The sequence below is a fragment of the Vombatus ursinus genome, unplaced genomic scaffold (assembly GCF_900497805.2).
Source record: "Vombatus ursinus unplaced genomic scaffold, bare-nosed wombat genome assembly UNPS02014810.1, whole genome shotgun sequence".
Taxonomy (NCBI): Eukaryota; Metazoa; Chordata; class Mammalia; order Diprotodontia; family Vombatidae; genus Vombatus; species Vombatus ursinus.
Window position 1 is genome coordinate 28,593,569 of NW_020954588.1, and position 23,853 is coordinate 28,617,421.

Below are 23,853 nucleotides of genomic sequence, written 5' to 3' on the forward strand. Positions count from 1 at the left end.
GTGTGTGTGTGTGTGTGTGTGTGTGTGTGTGTGTGTGTGTGTGTGTGTGAAATCTAGTGCAAAAGAATGATTTAAAGTAGGACATCATGGTTGTTAGTGTTTGCTCCCTCTCCAGATAACCTGTTTATTTATCCATGTACTTCTTGTAGCCTCCCCCCACATCGGTAGAATATAATCTTCTTGAGGGCAGGAACTACTTCATTTTGGGCTTTGGATATTGGGGCCAACATAGTTCTCAGTACAGAGCAGGTGCTTCATAAATATCTGTTGAATCATCAAGTGGCATATTTCTCACTGTGGTATTTATCTGTGTTTCACTGTTTGCTTTCTAGAAGTATAGGTATCAAAGAGAGCTCTCCCAAAGGCCTGCTGATGTTTCCAATTCAATTTCTTTTTTTTTCTGCTTTCAGAAAGTGGGATTTTCTCTTTTTTCTTTTTTTGTATTTTTAATTTTTTTCCACTTAATAGTATTTTATTTTTTTCCAATTACATGTAAAGATAAGTTTCAACGTTCACTTTTATAAGATTTTGAGTTCAATGTTTTTTTCTCCCTTCCTCCCTCCCCCTCTCCCCAAGACAGCGAGCAATCTGATATAGGTTATACATGTGCGATCATATTAAACACATTTTCACATCAAATACAATTTCAGGGCAGTACAATTCTGCAAGCATCCTCTAACTACATACTATATCCCAGGCACAGAGATAGGTACTGAGAGGAAAAAAGATAGACATGAAACAATCTCTGCCCTCAGGGAGGTTCCAATTTACCTGTAGGATGCAACATCTATAAAGTACAAACAAAGTAGTTTCAAGAGAGGTAGAATGAGATACCATGTACAATGCCTGGTAAACTTTAAAGAGACATATAAATGTTAGTTATAATTATTATTAAGAGGGAGAGTACTAACAAGTGGGGTGATCAGGAAAGGCCTCTTGGAGGGTGTGGTGTCTCAAGAAAGCTCGATTCTCCAAGGTGAAGGCGATGAGGGACGAGGCATCTATGCAACACATCAAGATGGTGGATAGAATGCAAGATATGATGAACAGCTTACAGACCAGTTGAATTAGAAAGCAGAGTACATGAATGGTACAGAAGAAGGATGCTAAGGCCTATGGGAACTAAATCATGAAGGGTTTTACTGACCGATTGAGCAGGGCAGAGGATTCACTACTTGACCTAAGGGTACCACTGGAAGCTTTCAGAGCAGGAAAGTGACATGGTCAGATTTGGGTTTGAGCAATATCAATCTGGCGGCTGAATAGAAAATGGATTGGAAAGGGAAGAATTCAGAAACTTTCTCTGCATAGGCTATGAATGTATATCCTCTCGTTGAAGGCCCTCACATACAGTGGCCTTAGGTTTATGGAATTCAGCTGAACTGCTGGAAGGATGAAAGAACTTCTCTAGATGGCTGGCCTTGATCATGGGCCTTAGAAAGAGAGGTGAGCACCCAGGAGAACGTAAGCTTCTTGAAGATAAGGCCATTTACATTTTTTGTCTTCACATCTTCAGTGCTAAACATGATGCTTAGAACAATAATGTTTTTTTTTACTTGAACCTATTTTTTTAAATTAACCAACATTTATTTTTCTCTTCCTTCTACCTCTCCTCACTGAACAAAAAGAAAATCCTCATAACCAAATTCCCCCATTAGTCATGTCCACAAACATGTCTCATTCTGCATCATTAAAGAACTGTGATTTCATTGTGGAATTCCCTAGTAGGAAAATGCTCTCCATTGATACAGTTGGTAATTCATGTCTCAGAGAGTTTCCTGAGCCATTGAAGTTATGTGAATCAGCTAGGGTCACACCACTAATGTCAGAATCTGGGCTTGAGCCCAGGTTTCTTCATTTCAAGGCCAGCAGCCCGCTCTGTCCACTACACCATGGTAGACACTTTCATTCAAATCTGGTGGAGGTCTTTATTCCTCTTAATATTTGATCATGTCAGAAAATGTGGCCATTCTTGAGATTAACCTTGGAATGGTGATTATGGAGTTAAAATTTTATCTGGACTTCTAACTGGTAGACTCATTTGAAAATATATTAAGCAATCCTTCTGCTCTCCTCTTCCACCCTCCTTTGCCAGTCTCCTGTGTATCATTTAGGGGCATGAGTCATTTTTTCTGCAGTTCCTAGGCAGAAAATTTTGTAATTCTTTGAATAATGCTTTTCAGCCCAAACTGTGCTTGCCATCTAGTGGTTAGCCCTGGGCATTACAGGACCCAGCTTAAAGCCCTCCCACATAAAGCTGCCTTGCCTTGGAGAAAAATCCAAGCTGCCTGTGGCTCTACCTAGCAGCAATGACCTTGACCATGCTATGGAAAAAACAAGCTTAACTGGCACCCTGAAAGGAGTTGACTTGTCCAGAAAGTGTCACATGGTCCAGCTTCCTGTGATGCAAGGACACCCCTAGCGAAATCTGTCTTCTGGCAAAGGAACCATCAAGAATGTTTGTTGTTCAGGTTTTTTCAGTCATGTCTTACTCTTTGTGACCCCATTTGGGACTTTCTTGGCAAAGATACTGGAGCATTTTGCCATTTCCTTCTCCAGCTCATTTTACAGATGGGGAAACTGAGGCAAACAGGATGAAGTGACTTGCCCAGGGTCACACAGCTAGTAAGTGTCTGAAGCTGGATTTGAGCTCAGGTCTTCCTAATTCTAGGCCTGATACTCTAGTCTATTCGCTGTGCTACTGAGTAAATTCAGAAAAAATTAGGAGGAGTTTGAATTTTACTGTAGAGGCAATAGGAAATCACTAGAGTTGGAGGGCAGGTTGGATTACTCAGATGTGTCCTTTAGGAATATCTAGTTGGTAGCCAGATGAATAATGGATCAGAGAAGAGAGAGTGGAATCAGGAAAACCAGTTGGGAGGTCATTGTACCCTGTGAAATAGGGAGTGACGGTATAATCATTGGCCCCACCCCTGCTTTATAGATGAGGAAACTGAGGCAAACAGAGGTTAAATGACTTGCCCAAAGTCACACAGCTAATAAATGTCTGAGGCATATTTGAACTGAGGTCCCCTAACCCCAACTCAATCACTCTAACCATCAGACCATACTGCTGCCTTGATATATTTTTATATTAGAGTGTACCACATTGGCAAATCCTAAATCATTGGTTTCTGCCAATATAAGGATACAAAAAAATTCAATCCAAATTCAATAGTTATTAAAGAGTTTATTGTATTCAAGGAATTCTGCTGGAATTACAAAGACAAAAAGAAGAAATTTAGCCCCTGCCTCAGGGAGTTTGCATTCTACTGGTGGATACAACAACAATAGCTATCCATTCATCCATCCGTTCATCCATCTATCCATTTATCCACCTATCCATCCATCTATCTGTATGTATGTGTATATATATATATATATATATATATATATATATATATATAATATGTATATGTGTATGCTGTACACATACATACTGTATGGGCAGGTAGAGAAGGAAACAGATTAATTTGAAGAAGGAAAGACCAGTAAAGGCTCCCAATAAAAGGTGATCCCTTAGCTGAGACTTGAAGGAAGCTAAGAAATACAAAAGGCAGAAGTGAGGAGGGAATGCATTACATACATGCAGAAAAGTCTAGATAAAAGCTTGGCAGTAGGAAAAAGAAAAGAATTGCTCTGCATATAAATGATCCTGTGGCACACATCTGCTCTTGGGGGCAACTGGGTGGCACAATGATGACCTGGCCAGAGTCAGGAAGATCTGAGTTCAAATCTAACCTCAGACACTTACTAGCTGTGTGACCTGGGCAAGTCACTTAACTGCTGTCTGCCTCAGTTTCCCCATCTGTAAAATGGAGATAATAATAGCACCAACCTCCCAGGGTCGTTATGAGGATCATATGAGAAAAATAAAGCACCAAAAACAGTGCCTGGCACATGGTCGGCAATTAATAAATGCACATTTCCTTCCTTCCTTCTGGATTTTGGTCTTTCTGCCCCAATGTGGAAAGGTGGGCTTAAGGCAAAGATATTTTATATTTTCACTGTGAAAAATGATAGTTTTAAACAAGGTATGATTTAAAAGGGTCATTTTTTAGTAGTGATGATTTAGGATTTTTCTGAAAGTCTCAGATAATCTGAATGGCAATGATGAACCTCATTCAACTATCATTATTGGAGTTCCCTCTAAGGCCATATATATGGGGTTAAGATTGTAAGATCTCTCCCCACTGGGATGACTTGGAAGGTAGTGAGTTCCCTGTCACTGGAGATCTTCAAGCAGAGATTGGAATCAGATGGAGATCAGGCTGAATCTTAACATTGTGCAATCTAATACTGGAAGAGGTCTCAGAGGCCCCTGGGATCAATTCCTTCATTTTCCAGATGAAATAACTGAAGTACAAAAAATAAGTAACTCATTCAGGATCATAGAGCTAGTAATGGTCGGAGGCAGTATTTGAACTCAGATCTTCTTGATCTGTACCCTAACCTTGTCCTGTACCCTAACCACTACACCAAGATGGCATCTAAAGTCCTTTTGAACTCTGAGAGTCTGTGATTCTCTGACCATGTTACAGGGAAACAGTATTTAGAATGAGGGTTCTCTAGAACTTTCCATAATAAGTAAGCCCAGATGGTCCTCAAATGGGATTTGCTTTGGATTGATTCTTGCCTTCTCTGAAGTTTCACATTATAGCACACAGGTATAAAGGATCCCTATTTCACTGCCAAATTCAGTTATATTTTTGCTTCCTTTTTGCCTTAATAAATGTTTATTAATTGATATTATATATATATATATTATATATGATTATCTGTAAATATAAATTTGGCTAAACTCATGTGGGGCATGGATAGATATCTGGGATCTGTCCCATTATGACTTCTGTCTTGAGGGAAACAGAAGGGCTATGGCTTGGTATTTATGCCTTTACTCACTTATGTTGAAGAAGGGTATTGGGTTCAAATTATATCCATCAGCCGCACTTGAAATATTATTGGTTTGGGAGGGTTAATATTTTCGGGGGCTCAAGATTAATGTCACTTTTCCCAATTGCTCTCAAGGGGAGGGAAATGCTTAATTTATTATCTACTATTTAGTTCCCTCTTACCAAATGCTGGTTACAGGAAAAAAAAAATCATGAATACCTATTAAGCCTTCTTAAGCAAAGTGGTAAAGAGAAATTGGAGAGGCTATACAGATTGGGGTAGAGGACAGAATGTATCAGAGTAAATTCGTTTTTTTGGCTTGGGAGCAAGATAAAAGTCATGTCAGCTCAACCCCGGAGAGATCTCACTAGAGTGGAATCCCTCTTGGTCTGTACGGTTGTAAGCACTGGAAGTCACAAGATGTGTTGAGGGGATAGGGGCAATTTCCTCTACATGTCTTCGGCTCTAAGGTCTCCAATTAGCCTTCCAAAAGTTTGCAGCTGCCTTTCAAGGACATCTCTCTCCAAGTCCTCTGACCATCTGAAGATGTCCAATCTCCTTCACTGAGAGATGCTGTGTTGTGGCTCAACATTCTCTCAACCAACAAGAGTTACATCCCCCTTCAGGAGGACAAAAAGATGGCCTTCATTGTACTGCCTCACCTGAGTGAACAGATGTGATCATATGTATGTGTATATAGATGTACATATATATTTAATTATGTAATGCATAAACATACACACACAGAGATATCTATATGGATATTTTATATCTAGAGAGAGAGAAAGAGAGGAGAGAAGGAAAGAGGGAAGGGGACAGAGAGCTACAGAGGAGAGAGAGGGAAGGAGAGAGAGAGGGAGGGAAGAAAGAAGAGAGATAGGAGAGAGGGAAAAAGGGAGGGGGACAGAGAGAGGAGAGAGAGGGAGGGAAGAAAGGAGAGAGACAGGAGAGAGAGAAAGAAGGGGAGGAGGAGGAGAGAGAGAGAGAGAGAGAGAGAGAGAGAGAGAGACTTATTAATATGTATCTTGCTTCCAGCTATAAATGTTCTGGTATCCTAATATTCTGAAATATGATCAAATTGGTTTGACGGGCTCTTCTATGTACTTTCTGAAAGCCATCTGACTCGCCTGAATGTTATTTTAAATGAATGCTTATCATACTGTTGGGTATCTTTTGGCACTTGACTTTTGCAGAGAGGGCCAGAGGTACCGAGTGTATGTGGTGATCCCACTCCTGCCTGGGTTTGAAGGAGACATTTCAACAGGGGGTGGAAATGCACTCCAGGCCATCATGCATTTCAACTACAGGTAAGCAAGTTCAAAAGGGCAGTTGGCATTTTGATCTTGTGTACTGATAGAACAGAAATAATTGTCTCTCCACAGGAATTCAGCCAAATTTTATTTTAAAATAAATAAATAGCATTTATCCAGTGACTTAAGGTGTGCAAAACACTCTATAAACATCGCATTCGATCCTCACAACAACCCTGGGAAGTGGGTAATATTATTATCCCCATTTTACAGCTGAGGAAACTGAGGTAAATAGAAGCTAAGTGACTGTTCCCAGGATTGCACTGCTAGTCTGAGACCATATTTGAGTTCAGATCTTCCTGACTCCAGGCATTGCCCTCTATCTACTTTACCGCTTAGCTGCCTCTGTACTGAATTTTTCTCTTTGTTGGTATTTTTCTATCATTTTCTTGGATATGTTACAAGATTTAAATTGTGCCAATCACTGAAGCTATCTCTGGGTTCTCAAAGGTTGTGTCAGTGGAACATGCAACTTCAAATCTGTATTTCTGTCTGCCAGTGTTCTCATAGGTCCCACCAAGATGGAAAGTTTTCAAATACAGGTCTAGGGATGGTCCATATGTCTTTTAGGCCAGAGCCGTCCAAGTTCAGACAGTCTCCTCTCCAGGTTGACTGCACAGTGATGCATCTTTCCTCCACGGTGAGTTAAAAACCATCTCCTAGCCATAGACGTCTTACAATTTTGTGTCTGTGGAAAGGGACCTGCTTGGACTAAATCACAGAAATTCTCTAGAAATTCACTAGAGCCAGTGACAAGAACTACAGAAGGCTGGCCCAACTGACCCTGCATGGGTGTACTTAATCTTGGGCATAGCAGCTACAGAAGAACCCAAAAGATGCCCCCATTGGATTTAACTCCTTTGATGCCTTTTCATGTGCAAGTCCATGCTCTGAAAGCTGCTGAAGAGTTGGCGAGTTTTCTGTCATCTTATGCCGAGGATAGAAGTTTTGAGGATAGCCTTTTAAGCATTGAGAATAGCAATGTTTTCTTCAAAGATATCTATCATCAGTTAATATGTGGGCATAGTTATAGAGACCAGTGCAGGCCCTAGTCTACTGGAGATCCATGGCATGATGCCAACGAGTGCATGATCAACCAGTCAGAATGTGGGAACATAGATCTCATCCCACCTGCCCTTGATACTCAATCACAGAGCTTGTTTCCAGCACATCTAGGCACCCCCTTTTGCCCTTTATCTGCCCAACACTTCCTTATTCTTACCCCTCCCTGGATGTGCAAGCTCCCAAACTCTACCTTTATGCTCAGGTGTGGCATTCTTAGGGTGGTTACAACCTAACTTCATGTCGGTACTCACCCAAGCATCATTGAAAAAAATCCCTTCCCTCTCCCCTGGTATATGCTGCGCCCCAGACTTCATGGCCAAAACGGGGACTTTGGCTGGCTCTGGGCTTATGGCAGCGACCAGGGAGTAAGAGTTCTCTACCCCACATCCTCAGGGTTTTTTATAGGACCATAAGAGCTCCCTACCCCCACATCCTCAGGGTTTTTAAAGGACTGAATCAGAATGGACAGGCAGGGAAAGAGTGTAGTCCGAATTACTGAGTTCATTACGTTCTCTTTCCCCCGCTCCAAACACATACCCCGGTCTTGAACTTCCTTGGTGGCTCTCACGGGTGCCACCATCCTGGTCACTCCTGTTCCCATCTCGCATTCATCCTCTGCTCTTCCCTCTTATTCATCCCTCCTATTCATTTGGTTGCCAAACCTTGCTGAACACCTCTCACAGATGTTCTCTTTTTCCTTCTCACACCACTATTATAAGCCCTTATCACCTGTTGCAATAATCTTTTCTGCCTCAGTTTTCTCCTTGCTCCAGTCCACTCAGCTGTACTTTTTCTCAAGTTCAAGACTGAGCATATCACTCTGTGACTTAATAAATTCTAGTGACTCACTATGTATGCCAAAATCAAATATTACTACATCTTAATCTGATTTATAATGTCTATTTTCTGTGTTATAATGTAGATAAATCAATGTACACACATTGGGAATATGTGCTCAAAAACTTTTTACTGATTGAGTACATGATCAAAAAAGTTTGGTGACCCCTGTTGTAGATCCCAAGGACAAATCTGCCACAGTGGCAAATGATGCCCTCTGCTAGGAATAGTTGTTCATCCAGGGAGTCAGCTGGTTACTACCTCACCTCCTTTAATGGAGGAGAGAGAAGTTGAGACAATTCACCTTCCTCCACTCTTTGCGGAGGTGAGGAACTGTGGCTATGAATTATTTCACATACTGTTAGTTACAATTGTCATGTTGATTGGATTTGCTGAACTGCTTCCTGCCTCCCATCCTTAACTCTTTAAAAATCTGTTACAAAGGATGGGGGTGTATGGAGTGTTCAGGAGGACTGGCATCTCTGGTGTGAGGGCTGTTCATTTACCTTTGGTGTCCATTTGTCACCCAGCTCTCACCTGTGGCTCTAAGAAGCTGTAATGTACATGTAACATGTCACATTAGTAGATGGGCCAAACCAGATTGAGGGTAACAAACAGCACTCAAACCTGTCAATGAGTTAGGGGGATGTCTACCCCAAGTATGTGAAGACCTCCCCTGGCGGAGTGGGTAGATGAGAGCAGTTTGTTCCCATGTCCATGAAGGCGGCTAAAGCAGGTGCTGTGAAGCACTTAGAGCTTGGTCAGCCATCAAAGACACCAAGGTCATCCTCTGCATCCCAAGCCATTGGCCAGTCATCCCAACTTTTGTCTTACCACTGGACTTCAATGACTCTGGAAGTGAGAGTGAGGCTGATGACTTTGTGCAGCTCTGCCTCACTTAAATCCAATTCATGTGATGCCGCAGGTCCTCTCCAAAAATGAAGGACAAGTTGGGGAATACTCACAAATGTGGTTGATATAAAAACTTAATGATAGAAAAAAAATTAAGAATGTTTAAAATGTTAGGGAGGATAAACAGTCCTAGCAGATTACATTCTAGAAGCCATAAACAGTGGCTTTTCCATTTTTTTCTCCAAAAGCACTTCTAAGACCAACGAGGGGCAAAGATTTGATACTTATAGAATACCCTGGAGAGAAAAAAAATGGACACACTAGTTATGTGACAATGGACAAATTACTTAACCACTTAGTGCCCTAGACAACTGTCTAAGAACCTAAGTTCTGGGAGTGTGGCTACTCCTACTTTTCCTGTCCTCTTAATACCTTGTTCCCCAACACATATTCTTGGATCCAGTGGCATTGACCTCCTGGCAGTTCCACAAACAAGACATTCTTTCTTTCAGCTCCAGGTATATTCTCTGGTTGTCCTCCATACTCAGAATTCTTTACTTCCTCTGGTCCAACTACTGACCTTCCTGACTTCCTTCAAGTCTTCTACAGGAAGCCTTTCCCAACATCTCTTAATTCCAGCACCTTCCCTCTTTTAATTATTTCCTATGTATCTTGTATATAGTTTGCTTTTTATATATTTGTTTGCATGTTGTCTCCCCCATTTGACTGTAAGCTCCTAGAGAGCAAGGTCTGGCTTTTTCCTCCTTTGGTATCCCCAGAACTTAGCACAGTACTCGGAACATAATAGGCACTTTATAAATGTTTATCAATGGATTGATTGACCCTGCATTGGTAGAGAAACTTTCAACACCAGGAATCCCACATACTAACAAAATCATAAGTTTGGGCCAAAAAGAAGCAAAAAAGGAAGGAATGTTCTTTGGGGCAGTTGAAAAGTACTTACTAGTGGAAATCAGGTTTCCAGATTCAGTGATGGAAATATAAATCTGGAACTCCTCCTAACTCACCTCACTCAGCATCCATAAGCAGAACCTAGCCTGAGGCAGGGACAGAACAGTGGAAAAAGCAGGTGAGCATTTTCTTCTCATTTCCCAAGAATTTCTGAAATTTTCTTATTTCTTAACTTTGATCTCGGGAGGAAATGATTCAGCCTTCAGGCTTAACCTGTCAGCTAAGTGACCTGGTGGCAATTTCCCATGTCTATGCCTCTCAGCCCACTCAGAGTCTGATCACTGGCATAGGTAACTTAGGATTGCTTCCTTATCAGAACTCGTTTTGGTTTCTTTCATTGCAAATCAAGTGACATTTTTAAGGTTGATACCATTCCTTGCAGATTCTTAATGCTTTCTACTTTGCAGCTGCTAGAATTTGGGGGAAAGATGTCATGTTTTCCTGTAGGATGGATTCTGCTTAGCCACAGTCAATAAGGGACTCCTGAAATTTCCCCTAGTCTTCATTATTAGTTTGGAGGTTTCCATAGAGCAGTGTCAAAAATGCCCATTTCAGGAGCTTTTTGGTATGACAAAAGCATTACCATCACATAAAATTGGGTCATATCTGCTTGATTTTCCATTCTCAGATATTTTGGGGAAAACTGTAAATCTCAATTCTTTTCTACGGATTTTTAAAAATTGAGTTTCAACCCAATTGAAACTGACATGATTAGTGTTTACTAAAGAACACAAACCAAATCCTTTTATCTGCTCAAATGTCTTTATGTATACTTCATTGAAAATAATATCAACATAGTCTAAGCATGACTGTATTTTTAAGTGTTTTAATTGTATTTATAGAGCAAGCAGATGGAGCATGGGATCTTCGTTATTGCCAATGGAGCTAATTCATGATTTTTTTCCCCCTGTGGAATAATTAAAGTTGAACATTGGAGTTAGAACTAACTTAGTACTCTACTGATCTAAATGAAAATAGAATATGGTTTCAAATGGTATCCCTGATATCTGTGTACCCTCTAATGTTCTCTGTATGCTCTCTTGCCTGTGGGTACCTAAAATCTCTTCAGTCTCTGTTCCTTTTTAACTCTCCCTTCCCCCCCTCCACTCTTTCTATAATATGGAATGAAAATAAATGTATGTGGATACATTTTGCACTTGGAAAGTTCTCCCACTGTCTTCTGTGATTCAGGAGAGTAGATGGTATACTCAATAGGCATTGAACCTAGGCAACCCAATTGGGCAATGTCTTGGAAAACAAAACAACCAGTTAATGGTCAGAATGTTTTTAAACCTTCCAGCCAGTTGTCTCTGCATTACATAGGCATAGCCTAAAACACTCTTTCTAAATTGTTGACTTGTTATGTTTGTCTAGAGAACTAGTTTCTTATGAAGCAATGTTTTTTCTCTCAATTGAGGAAGTTTGAGTATGTTTTGGTTATTGCATTTCACCTAAATACCCAGAAGGAAAAGGTCCATTTGTAACTATCTTTAAATCTCTAAATTCAAACACCAGCTTCATAGCTTCCCCATGTACTTGTTCCACAGAAACAACATTTACCATGGGTAATATCATTCAAGTGTTCGAATATTTTAATTTAATGCTTCACAAGTGAAACTTGTTATCTTGAAAGCACCAAAATGTTTTTAAACAGGCTCCTCTTAGTCTTTCATGTGATAGAGAATTAGTTTTTACCATCAACACTAAAATGACGTTGGGTGACTTCAAAATGCTGATAATTGTTCTTCTCCTTTAAATATTTCCAGAACCATGTGCAGGGGAGAAAATTCCATCATTGGACAATTAAAAGCTGAGAGTAAGTGATTTGCTTCTTATTTACCTTTGATTATGTTTGGTTACCAGGGAAGGAGAGCAGTGATAGGCTCATAGCAAATGGTATCCTAGACTGAGAGGTGGAAGAGCCCCTTGAAGAGCATTTGGCCCAGTCTCCTTGTTTCCCTAGTTGAGGAAGCTGAAACCCAGAGAGATACATTTACATGGCAATGATTAAATGGGGAGCAAGCATTAGATCCAGCATGCCCTCTGATTCTAAATGAATCCAGTGCGCTGCCCAATGCATCCAGCTGATAGTAATCTCATGGTCACCAATATGGGGGATGGAGGGGTGGTGGAAATGGGGATAACCAACAGCAGTTTTATCAGGAGCAGTCATGTTGTCACAGTTATCTATTTATAGATAACTGCTCTTGAACCAGTTAAGGCAGATCCCATTAGTGCAAATTACAAATCTCCTGAGGTGGTAGAATACATTTGAATTCTCACTCCTCAAAGTTGTAATCTTGTAAAATATGGTCATTGGTTATATTTATAACCTAATGGAAAGACAGTGCAACCACTTTAAGGAATTCATGGTTCATACTAATTGGGATAATAGCTAATATTTATTAAGTGTCTACTTTGTGCTAAGCACTATGCTGAGCATTTTGAAAATATTATCTCATTTGATCCTCGTAACAACCCTCCAAGATAGGTGCTGTTATTATCCCCATTTTACAGTTGAGGAAACTAAGGTCAGCAGAGGCAGAGATAGTTACCTTCTAAAATGATGGTGTTTATTATAATCTATTATCAACGTTATTAGATGGGTTCAGTTGGTGAGGGTTATGCCTATGCATTACTTTTGAATAAATTAAACTGATACGCCTGTCACAGCAATAAGAATTTTTCCATCTTTAATCTATAGTTGGCAATCAGTGGATAAATTACATATCATTCTGTGGACTTCGAACACATGCGGAACTGGAAGGAAACCTTGTCACGGAGCTGATTTATGTCCACAGCAAGTTGCTCATAGCAGATGATAACACTGTCATTATTGGTGAGTGAAATGATATCTAGGTCATTCACCCTGATGATTTCTGGAATAATTGTGATTATTCCACAGGAAGGCGCCATATTTGTGCGGGAACTCCCTCCACTCATGTAGATTGCAACCCACAGCCACCTTAGTCGATAATTCCCGAGGATGCTTGCAACCTGTTTGAGTTTGGAAACATTCCTTTATCTTCCTACCCTTTAGTTTTACTCATTTTACAACACGAGGGGATTGGAGTAAATTAGGAGAGCTAAGGTCCTTCCCACCTCTAAATCTCTGGATGATTTGATCTCTTTATGGCTGTTCAAAGTGGGGATTCCTTTCACATTGGTTAGACTTGAAGACCTCTGAGGTCTTTTCCAACTCTCAAATCTGGTGACTGTCTGAAATTCCCTAGTACGTGGAGCTGGCTAGGTCCTAGGAAGCATATGGTATAATCAGCAAGAAAATAACAATGATTTACACACGTCAATGCCAAGTTAGCCATTCCAGAAATGGTTCCATACTATTCAAAACAGAGAAGTATTTGTTTGCCACTTTGCTCCAGGTTCTGTCCTCTGGATATAACCAAAAAATAACCTTAGTGTTGTGAAGCAGACTGTCCAATTGGTAGTACAGGATGACCTCAGGGATCGTGTCTGAATGATTTTTTGTATGACCGCAGACCAAAGGTCCTCAAACTTTCCCTGATAAGGAGAATTGTAATGATGGACTAGTCCAGTGAAGGAAATGATGCAATTCCAAGAGTGTTTATCATTGACCAGTGTTGGGATCTGCCATGCGTTTACCCCATCCTAAACGATACCCACTTGACTTGATATAAGCTGTCTGTGCTCTATCTGCAAGGAAATCTGAATTTTTGTTATATTTGCCACATTCCACTAATACTTCAGAATTCTCTATGAAAGTACAGGAAAGAAGAATGAGCTGTTACCAATTTTTCCCATTTTTTTTGTTTGTTTGTGTTGATCCCCTTTGTAGTCACAATTCTACATATTTCTTTAAAGTTAAACTCAGGCTTCTTAGCTAGATTTGAGAGACATAAAGAAACTAAATCTTCTAAGATATATGGAGTTCCCCCTGGGTTTGTGCAGGCTTCTGCTGGAGCTCTATGTAGAGCCTTGAATGACTTTTCCTCATCTCATCCAATCTGTCATTGACCCCTGATACAGACACTCTCATCTAAGAAACCAAGTTAAAAGTCCAAATCTTCTGTACCCTAGGAAGTTCAGGAGGCCTTTCCAGCCCAGGTGGGGATGGGGGTGGGAAGAGGAAATAAGTAACAAAGCTTCTTCTCCAATCAATTTTTTTTTCCTCAGGGACTATAAAGTCCTTTCCTTTCCACTGCCAAAACTCTTTGGTTCCAATCATCTCAACAGTTCTATACAAGGCCCAAAAGGCATGACCAAGTCCTTCAACGACTCCAGACAGGCTTCCTAGGGAGATGCCAGCTCACAACCGCTAAACAATCCAGATCTGTTCTTACCTAATGGAATGTAACAGGTGGTTCCAAGGATTGTCTCACTTTTATGTCTGCATCCTCAGTGCCTAGGACTATGCTTGGCACATAGTAGGTGCTTAATAAATGCTTGGTGTTTGCTTCCTAGTGGAATGTAACAGGTGGTTCCAGGGATTGTCTCTCACTTTTGTCTCTGTATCCTCAATGCCTAACACTGTGCCTGGCACATAGTAGGTGTTTATCAGATGCTTTTTGAATGCAGGAATGAAGCTCCCGTGGCTTCACATAACCTACTCTCTGGCCATACAGGAAACTTCTTTCTCACTTCTCTCAAGGACACTCTTTGCTAACTACTCAAAAGCCTGAGTCCCGGGTTTATTTTTAGATTAAACTTGGCAGTGATAGCAGGGAGGGCAAAGCAGTTACTGCTGGCAAAACTAAAAAGGAAAAAAAAAATTGGCCAAGAGAAAAGTCTTTAATTCCGCTCGGCTCTACCTAGGTCCTAAAATGACAGTTCTGGATGTTTGTCATTTAAAGGTCATTTTGTCTCTCAGTTTGCTTGGTTTTACATAATATCCAAATGTAGAATAAATTTCAACTGCAGAACCAAAATTAAAAGAGATTAGAGGAGGAGCATTTGAAAAAACTTGGTCTCTGAACCCCCAAAGGCCAAATCGCATTTGCATTAGTCAGAATTGATAAGTTTTACAAAACAACTCTTCATTCACGACAAGGAAAATCTGGTTCCTAGAGTCTCAACAGGCCATTATTTACTGGTACTTAAAGGTTTGGCTTTTTTTTTTTTTTGCTTTCCTCCCAAAGAACAGCATGACTCATAGAAATGATTTCCTTTCTCAGAAAAAAAAAAAAAACTGTAGGTGTTTTGTTCTTTTTTATCTTAATAGAAAGGCCTGGCTCTGAGTAAGTGGACACACTGCTGGGGAGCCACGGTACTCTGTTGGCCTCCTTTGGAAGGAAGGAATATAAGGCAACATTTTCAGATGCCCTCTTTCACATAGCAACAGATAAGTCAGATTTTGACAGGGACTGAAGAGGCGTCTTCAAAAGTTTTCCAGACTGTGGGGAAGTATTTAAGGACCTTATCTGAAAGAGGTCAAAGACGCCTGTAGCTGAATTCTCGAGCATGGTGGCAAGAGGCAGGATAGATTTGGAGCGGCTCCCAAATGAAGTCATAAGATTTGAAGGGGGCCCCCAAATCTTTCTTTGTCCTTTCTCACAAGGAGGGTGCCCAGGGGTGTAGCATAGAGGCTGGAGCTGGAATGGACCTTAGGGTTTGTCAGGTTCAAAGCTACCATTTCTTTCATTTCTTGCTATGTTTTGTTTGGACTCAACATGCATTCGCCAACAAACTCCATCAGTACATTCCCTGGAAAAAGTCAGTTTACAGCTTCTTAAGAGGAGGGAGGAAGGAGGTTTTCTTTCATTTTTCTAGTGTGGTATTAACCTGGTACATTGCTATTGTTGAATCATTTTCAGTCATTTCTGGCTCTTTGTGACCCCACTTGGGGTTTTCTTGGCAAAGATACTGAAGTGGTCCGCCATTTTCTAGTTACTTTTCACTTCAGAGTTGCCTTCATTGTTACTGTTGTTGAGTTTTTAGGTTCTATTTCTTTACCCTTTGTTATTTATTATGTCTCCCCATGTTTCTATGAATTCTTCATACTTACCATTCTTTATCTGTAAAATCTGAGTTATAATAATAATAATAATAATAATAATTAATAATATCACCTACCTCCCAGGGTTGTTGTGGGGATCAAATGATACCATATACATACAGAGTTTTGCAAACCTGGTGCTCAGACTTTTCAGTTGTGTCCAATTCTTCATGGCTCCTTGCGGGGGATTTTCTTGGCAAAGATACTGGAATGTTTTGCCATTTCTTTCTCCAGCTCACTTTACAGATGAAGAAACTGAGACCAACAGGGTTAAATGACTTGCCCAGGGTCACACAGCTAGTAAGTGTCTAAGGCTAGATTTGAACTCACAAAGATGAGTCTTTCCAACTCTAGGCTCGGTGCTGATTGCACCACCGACCTGCCCCTTGCAAACCTTAACAAGCTATATTAATGCTAGCTATTACTCCATTCAGCACAGTAATATTTGTTTACATTCATGTACTGTGCGTTGTACAGGCAAGAGTTGTTGAACAGAGTTTATTTGCTATTACAAATAACATCATTGTGAAGTATTTTGGTACCACTGAGGTATTTCTTGCTTTCATTAGCCCATTTGGGATAAAGCTTCAGAGAGGATCTTTGGACCAAAGAATATGGACAATTAGGAAAAATTTTCTTGCTTAATTCCAAATTCAAATTGCAAAAATTCTATTAGTAATAGTTGATATTTCTATAGAACTTTTCAGTTTTGCTAAGTGCTCCCATCTGAGCCTCACAACAGCCCCATGAGAGAGATACTACTATCACTTCCATTTTACAGATGAGGAAATTGAAGATCAAAGAGGCTTAGCATAACCCCTAGTGACTTATCTAATTAGCAACTGAATCACAGTTCAAACCTAAGTCTTCCTGATTCTAGGGCCAGTTCTCTAACCGCTGTGCAACATGGTCATTGAATCTCTCTGAACCTCAGTTTCCCCATTTGTAACATGGAAATAGCACCTACCTCACAGGATAATTGTGAAGATAATGGATAATATATTTATCTACAAATCACTTTGCAAATCCTAAAGTGCCATAGACATGTCAGTTATTAGAGAAATGCAATGACTGGTCCAAGGTCACACAGATTGCCATTCACCATACCAGGATTCAAATTTTCACTTCACCACACTGACTCTCAAAAATAAAGAATTTGGGGCAGCTAGGTGGTGCAGTGGACAGAACACCAGCCCTGGAGTCAGGAGAACCTGAGTTCAAATCTGGCCTCAGACACTTGACACTATGACCCTGGGCAAGTCACTTAACCCCGATTGCCTCACTAAAAATAAATAAATAAATAAATAAAAGAATTTGTCTTCTCATTCCAGTGATCTCTTTTAATTACCCATTATTCTAGGCAGCTCTGCTTACCACGAACCCTGTGCATCTCACCATGGAGATTGCACTGTTAATCACGTTATATGCACCAAGTGAACTATTACCTTATTAGGTGAAAGTTGCAAAGAGGCAAAGTTTGCTTTGCCATTAGGAAAATCTTCCAAACAAAGACAGTTGTCCAAGAGTGGAATGGGTGGCCTTAGGAGGTAGTGATCCTCCCTGGCATTGGAGGTCTTCATGCAGAGACCACATGACGACCTGTTAGACATGTATGGGTGTATGTATTCATGTATTTATATATACATATATACACACATATAATATATGTATGCATGCATATATATATATATATATATGTATGCATGTATAGCTGAGAGGAAAGAGAGAAAGAGGGTGAGGGAGAGAAAGCACCTTCAAATTTACCAGGTATTTGCATGTATATTATCTCACTTGATTGTTGTTCAGATAGGGGTTGGGCTATGTAAGCTTCCTTCTAACTCTGATATTCCATGATTTTCCTAGAAAACAGATGAGGCCTCCAAAATCTAATATACCCCATTAACAAAGAGACCCAGTTAACATTTGGTTGGCATTTCTACACATCAATATCTTATTTTAATTTTGAGCAGACCCAATCCAACCCAGCACCTCCTAATGGTTTGGCATTTGTCAACTTCACTGAAAATTTGTGGCACCACATTTCTTCACATTCCATGTAACTCGATGAATATGGATTAAGTGCTTCCTATCCTATGGGTAAGGCACATCTCTTCTGTAACATAATGCTTCCATTGACTTGCATGGACCAGGAGTGAGTGGTGCTGTTGCACAGTCCCATAGAAATGGTCTAAAGAGCATTGAGATAAAGAGGAGAGGACATAACCAGAGGATTATAGCCTTAGAGATGAAAGGGAAGTTAGAGGTCATCTGGTTCAATATCTTCATTTTATAGATGAGGAACTGAAGCCCCAAGAGGTTAAACCACTTGCCAAAGATCATAAGGCGGTAAATGTCAGAGCCAGGATTTAAACCCAAATTCTCTGATACCAAATCCTCTTGCTACCCTATCACCTGCCACCCAACCCTAGTTAGTCCTGAGTTCAGGTACGTTTTGGAGACCATTGGCTTTCACGGGTTGGCCAACAGAGCTCACCAGGCGTGTAATGGTGAAGCCTGTCTCCAGGCCCAAATGATGGATTTACCAATGGACTTTTGGAACCCAGCCCATTGATAAGTTTTGAGTAATTTAGTGCACTGAGGCAGCATTTTTTTTTTCTGCAGCCATACTACAGATCTTGAGCTGCATGTGGTCATTTTTAGTTTCCAGCAACCAGGCACAACATTCATTCATTTGTTCATTCACCTAGTGAGGCTGCTAGGATAAAACTTTGGACCCCAGAGTCAGGAAGTAGTTGTTGTTTTATAATCATTTTAGTCATGACCAATTCTTCATGACCCCATTAGAGGTTTTTATGGCAAAGATACTGGACTGGTTTCCATTTCCTTCTCTAGCTCATTTTACAGTTGAGGAAACTGAGGCAAACAGGGTTAATTGACTTGCCCAGGGTAAAACAGCTAGTAAGTGTCTGAGGCCTGATTTGAATTCAAGAAGATGAGTCTTCCTGACTCAAGGTCTGGGGCTTTATCCACTGTACCACCTACCTGCCTCAGAATCAAGAAGACCTGAGTTCAAATCCAGCCTCAGATATTTACTGGCTGTGTGACTCTGGGCAAGTCACTTAGCTGACCTCCGTCTGCTTCATTTTCTCTATCTATAAAATAGGGATAATAATAGCACCTACCTCTCAGGTTTATTGTGAGGATGAGATGAGATAATATTTGTGAAGTGCTTTACCAACCTTAAAGTGCTATATAAGTGCTATTTATTATTATTCATTCATTCATCAAGTATTAATTAAGCATGATTGTTGACAGGCGCTGTGTTCGATCCTGGGAATACAGAGGAAAAATGAGACGTTCTCAGCCCTCGTTAACCTTATATTCTGTTGGAGGAATGCTTCTGAGCGTAGCATCCACCGTAAATAAAGGGGTCATCAGATCATAAATTTAGACAGGGAGACATACTTGAAGGTCATTTGGCCCAACCCCCTCATTTCATATCTCTTGCCCACAGAGGTTAAGGGTTTTGTTCAAGGTCACATGGTTAGCAAATGGCTGAGTCAGGGATTGGACCCAGAGCCTCTACCTTCAGAGCCATCGCCAACCCCCACCCCCAACTGTACCACACTGCCTTAGAAGACCAACATTCTCCATGTTAGGAAGGACATAGAAAGGAGTGAAACCTCTATTTTATGCCTTGTAAGGATCTCAGATGCCTTGTAAGAACTCAGGATTTTCATTCTAGAACAGAGAAAACTTTGAGGGAGCATCGTTGTTTCCAAAGAGTATTGGAGATGCTCTGTTTGACCCCAGAGAGCAGAACTATGATCAGTGGGTAGAATTATAGGGCCAAAGATGTAGAGTTGGAAACGACCTAACATAGGGTCTAAACCCTCATTTTTCAGATGGGGAAACTAAGTTACAGAGTGCTTAAATGTCTTGTCCAGGGTCGTAGAGCTAGTAAGTGTCTTGAAACCAAGTCTAATACCCTCGTATCCACAAGACCATGCAAAGGGGAAAATATTAGTTTGATTTAATTTTTTTTAAAAAAAAAAGCTTCCTAACAATTTGTGTAGTACAAATGTGACATGGTCCTTCTCAAGAGGTGATGTGTTCCCCTTCTCTGGAAGTTTTTAAGAAGAGGCTGGATGATTATTTGTTGAATATGCTGTAGTGGGGATTCTTTTTCCAGGGTGGGCTGGAGGAGATTGGCTCCCTTCCATCTCTGAAATCCAGCACTTCAATATGTCTCCACAACCTCCATTTTGTCATCTTATAAAGCCTTCCTCTCTTCCCGAAAGTCTGCTTGAGAGTATTATGTCATACTGCACTACAGTGGTGATAACAAATGATCACATAATTGGGAGTTCATTATTTCCTTTTGTTCTCACATGTGAGTATCACATGGATGAAACAGCAGCGCGGGAGGTTGTGATGTGTTCAAAATCACACAGTCACTGGGAGAATCAGGACTGACTGCCAGCTACCTGCAGTGTTGCCTCCTGACATGGATGGAGAGGCATGCCTTAGTTTTCCAGGAGCATAGCAGAGGAAAATAAACATGGTGCTCCTCCTTCTCCCAGGAAAACAAGAATTTGATTTTCTTGGAATCATTATATTAAATCTGAAAACTGAATTAGCTTAGTTATGTTTTGGAAAACCAACAGAACACCTCCACATTAATTCTAATTTCAAAATTTTCACTAATCCTAATGTGTCAAGGGGAAAAAAAGGTTGGCCCAAGGTTGTGGGCCTAGCAGACTTCCATCGCTTTTGACAAAATGTATTCTGATAAATTACTGACAGTTGATAGGATTTAGATCGAGCTTAAAAAATACCTTGGAGGCCACTAAGTCAAGGGGATCTTACCTTGGAGTCCATTGATGCCCACAGCATCAATAGATTTCAGAATGTCTGTCAACTTAGATGTAGGAAAAAAATATATATATATATACATATGTATATATATATATATATATATATACACATATGTATATATATATATCTTCACTAAAACTTCTAACTGAAATTTGGTATTTCCCTCAATAATTTAAAAAATATGATTTTTGAGGAACCCATAGGTTTCACCATACTATTAAAGGGGTCCATGACATAAAAAAGGTTAAGAAACCTCATTCTAGTCCAATCCCCTCAATTGAAGCCCAGAGTAAAGGAGGTCACATAGGAAGTAAGAGACAGAGTTGGAATTTGAAACCAGGGCATTTGGCTTCAAATCCAATGCTATTTCCAATACCCCCCTCACTGACTCTAGGTTATACTTCCTGTAGACACCAAGCCACAGAAAACAGATTCCTAGAATCTAGTCCTAGAACTTAGAATTTAGTTGCTGTGTATATTACTGACTACAGCTATTATTTAACACATAAGAAAAAATGTGTTTAGGTGACTAAGGCTGTGAGGATCTAATCACAGATTTGATGCTGGAAGGAACCTTAGAGGCCATTGATTGAGTTCAAACCCTCCCTCTATTTTGAAAGTGAGGAAACTGAGGTACTGACAAGTTAAGGGACTTGCCTAGAACCACTCAACCAGCGAGTTTCCGAGGCAAGATTGGACCCTGGGTGCTTCTGACTTCCATGTCCAGTACTTTTCACAGTCTCCACCTAGTATGTGGCAGAGCAAAGGAAACACCTAGAATTAAGCTCAGAAACAAATGCTGGAACAGAGATAGAAGGAGAATAGGGAACGGCACTAGTTGGGCAAGGGATATGAACAGGCAGTTTTCAGAGAAAGTAATCAAAGCTAAAAATAGTGATATGAAATGCCCTCTAGAACTCAAGGACAAAGTTATCGGGAAACAACACTTGGGAGTTTGGAGGATAACTGTGGAGCTAAGGTCATTAGCTATTGTCACGTATTCCTGCCTTGAGTTTTGTGTATGGTTTTTGCTTGAGTTTGTGTTTACCAGAAATTACCTTCTCTTGGCTTCTGCAACCTTCCACCCAGGAAAAAAAAATATGATGTCTCTTGTGCCCCAGGTTCTCCCTGATCCCCTGCCTCTCTTGGAGATGTTTACAGTGCCTAGAACATAGCCCGTGCTTAATAAATGCTTGCTGATTGATTATGCAATGCTGTCCAAAGAGCTATCAAGAGGGATCATGGGGTCATAGATTTAGAACAGATGAAATCACTGGGTCCCAGTGACCTACCCAAAGTCACACCGTTGGTAAGTATCAGAGGAAAGATTTGAACCCAGGTCCTCTCACTTCAAAGTCACTGGTTTTCCAACCAGTAGTCCTTTGGGGTAGGAGAACTCCTCTTCCCCAGAGGTCCTTCAGCCCCACAGTGGCTGTCACCATGTTTTCCTTGTTGCTTTATTGATGGAGACTGCCACATCCCTGGTAATAAGAAATCTGGGTTCTAGGGTGACACATGGCTGACTCACAGCCCAAGGGTCTGTTGAATGACATCTACTTCTGAATTAATTTCCAATAGTCCTCGCTTTACTCTATAACTGTAAGTCTCTTCTATAGTCATCTCTTATGCCATTTAAGTGGACCCCAAGCTCTGACTGGCTCATGCATCTGGGTAACTCAGGAGTCAGGCTGAGAGATGGCAAAAAAAAACGACGACAGGCTGAATCTCCCTCAGGGCCTCATTGGGTGATCCAAGGTACCCCTGGAGCAACAGAATTATTTTTGCCTTTTGTATCCTGCGGAAGCTTTGCTTAAAAACCCATCTGGAGCTCTAGGCCTGTAGCATCTCCCCCATACATGATGTGAGCTGTAACCCAGGTAAGCTGCTGTTGCTGGGATGAATTTTGGAATGCAAGAGGTTTCACTCACCCCAAACCATTCCAAGTATTTGTTGGTGGTAAATGCCATTATTGCCTGATGATTACTTGATCTGGGAGAGAATGCTTTGTATTAAGCAGGTGTGCCTATGAGGAGGAAGCCCAGGGGATAAAGAAAATTACTTCCCCTTTCTCAGGCAGCCACTCTCGAGAGCTCTTCAAACAGAAAAGTCTTTGGCTACTGCAGTGGTCAAAAATAACGGCATAAAAGGGATTGTGTGACTGATGCAGGATGCTTTGAAAAGCAGCCCATGTTGTCTTCTCCCCAAAGCCAACCCTTTTCAGGTTCTTTCAGTTCTTCTGATTGCTTCAGAAAAAGCTGCAGTTAGGTGATGGTCTCACTAAACTCTCTTTTTATTACTTCTGAGATTCTGTTGTCTCTAGTCCAGGGGCTCAGATAGTTTTATTTCTGCTTTTGCTTAAAACCCAGAGACTCTCAATCTCTTTCTCCTTCCCTCTCTTTCCTTCCCCCTTTTCTCCCCCTCTCTCTCCTCTCTCTTCCTCCTCCTTCTCCTCCTTCATCCCCCATCTCCCTCTCCCCCTCTTTCTCTGTCTCATCTCCCCTCCATTCCCTTCTTCTTACCCCTCCCCTCCACCTTGGGTTCTATTAAAAGGTCACCTCTCAATACGGATTTCCTTTCTCCACACCCTAGCTTCCTCTGTGAAATGATGGCATTGGATGGGATGATCTCCAAGTGCCTTGTCTACTCCTCGTCTCTTCTGTGAATTGCTGCCTACTGGTACCCTCCATTCTAGTAGCATGGATCCAAAGCTTCTGTCTTTGTATTCCTAGCACATTGCACAGTGCCTGGCATACAGTAGGCACTTAATAAATGTTTATGGAATTAAATTAGTTGACATTCAAAACTTTTTTGGAGGGGTGGGGGGGAATGAGGGCAGGGATAAGTGCTAGGGATACAAACAGCAAGTGAGATAGTCCTGTTCTCCTCATAGAGAAGGCATGTCAGGGGAGGAATTTTCCACCACCAGGAATTCCTCACTCTAAAAGCACAAATCCAGTCTAAAAAATCCCAAGACCCTGCATCAAGTGCTAAGCATTCAAACACAAAAACAAAATCACCCTTGACCTCAAGGATTTTATAGTCTACTAAGTATAACAGATTATCCTGTATTTATCCACCTGTGAACATGTTGTATATTTTTGTTGTTCATTT

The 23,853-nt window shown here is 40.8% G+C and overlaps 1 protein-coding gene across 3 annotated transcripts in view; it reads left to right on the top strand.

Moving 5' to 3' along the window:
- The window catches only part of PLD1 (phospholipase D1), a 261,073-nt gene that overhangs the window by 223,893 nt on the left and 13,327 nt on the right, over positions 1-23,853 (top strand). For all 3 annotated transcript variants that reach the window (XM_027875838.1, XM_027875839.1, XM_027875836.1), the window contains 3 exons: positions 6,087-6,200; positions 11,696-11,745; positions 12,634-12,768. In XM_027875838.1, coding sequence (XP_027731639.1) covers positions 6,087-6,200; positions 11,696-11,745; positions 12,634-12,768 — 299 coding nt within the window. The remainder of the gene's footprint in view (positions 1-6,086; positions 6,201-11,695; positions 11,746-12,633; positions 12,769-23,853) is intronic.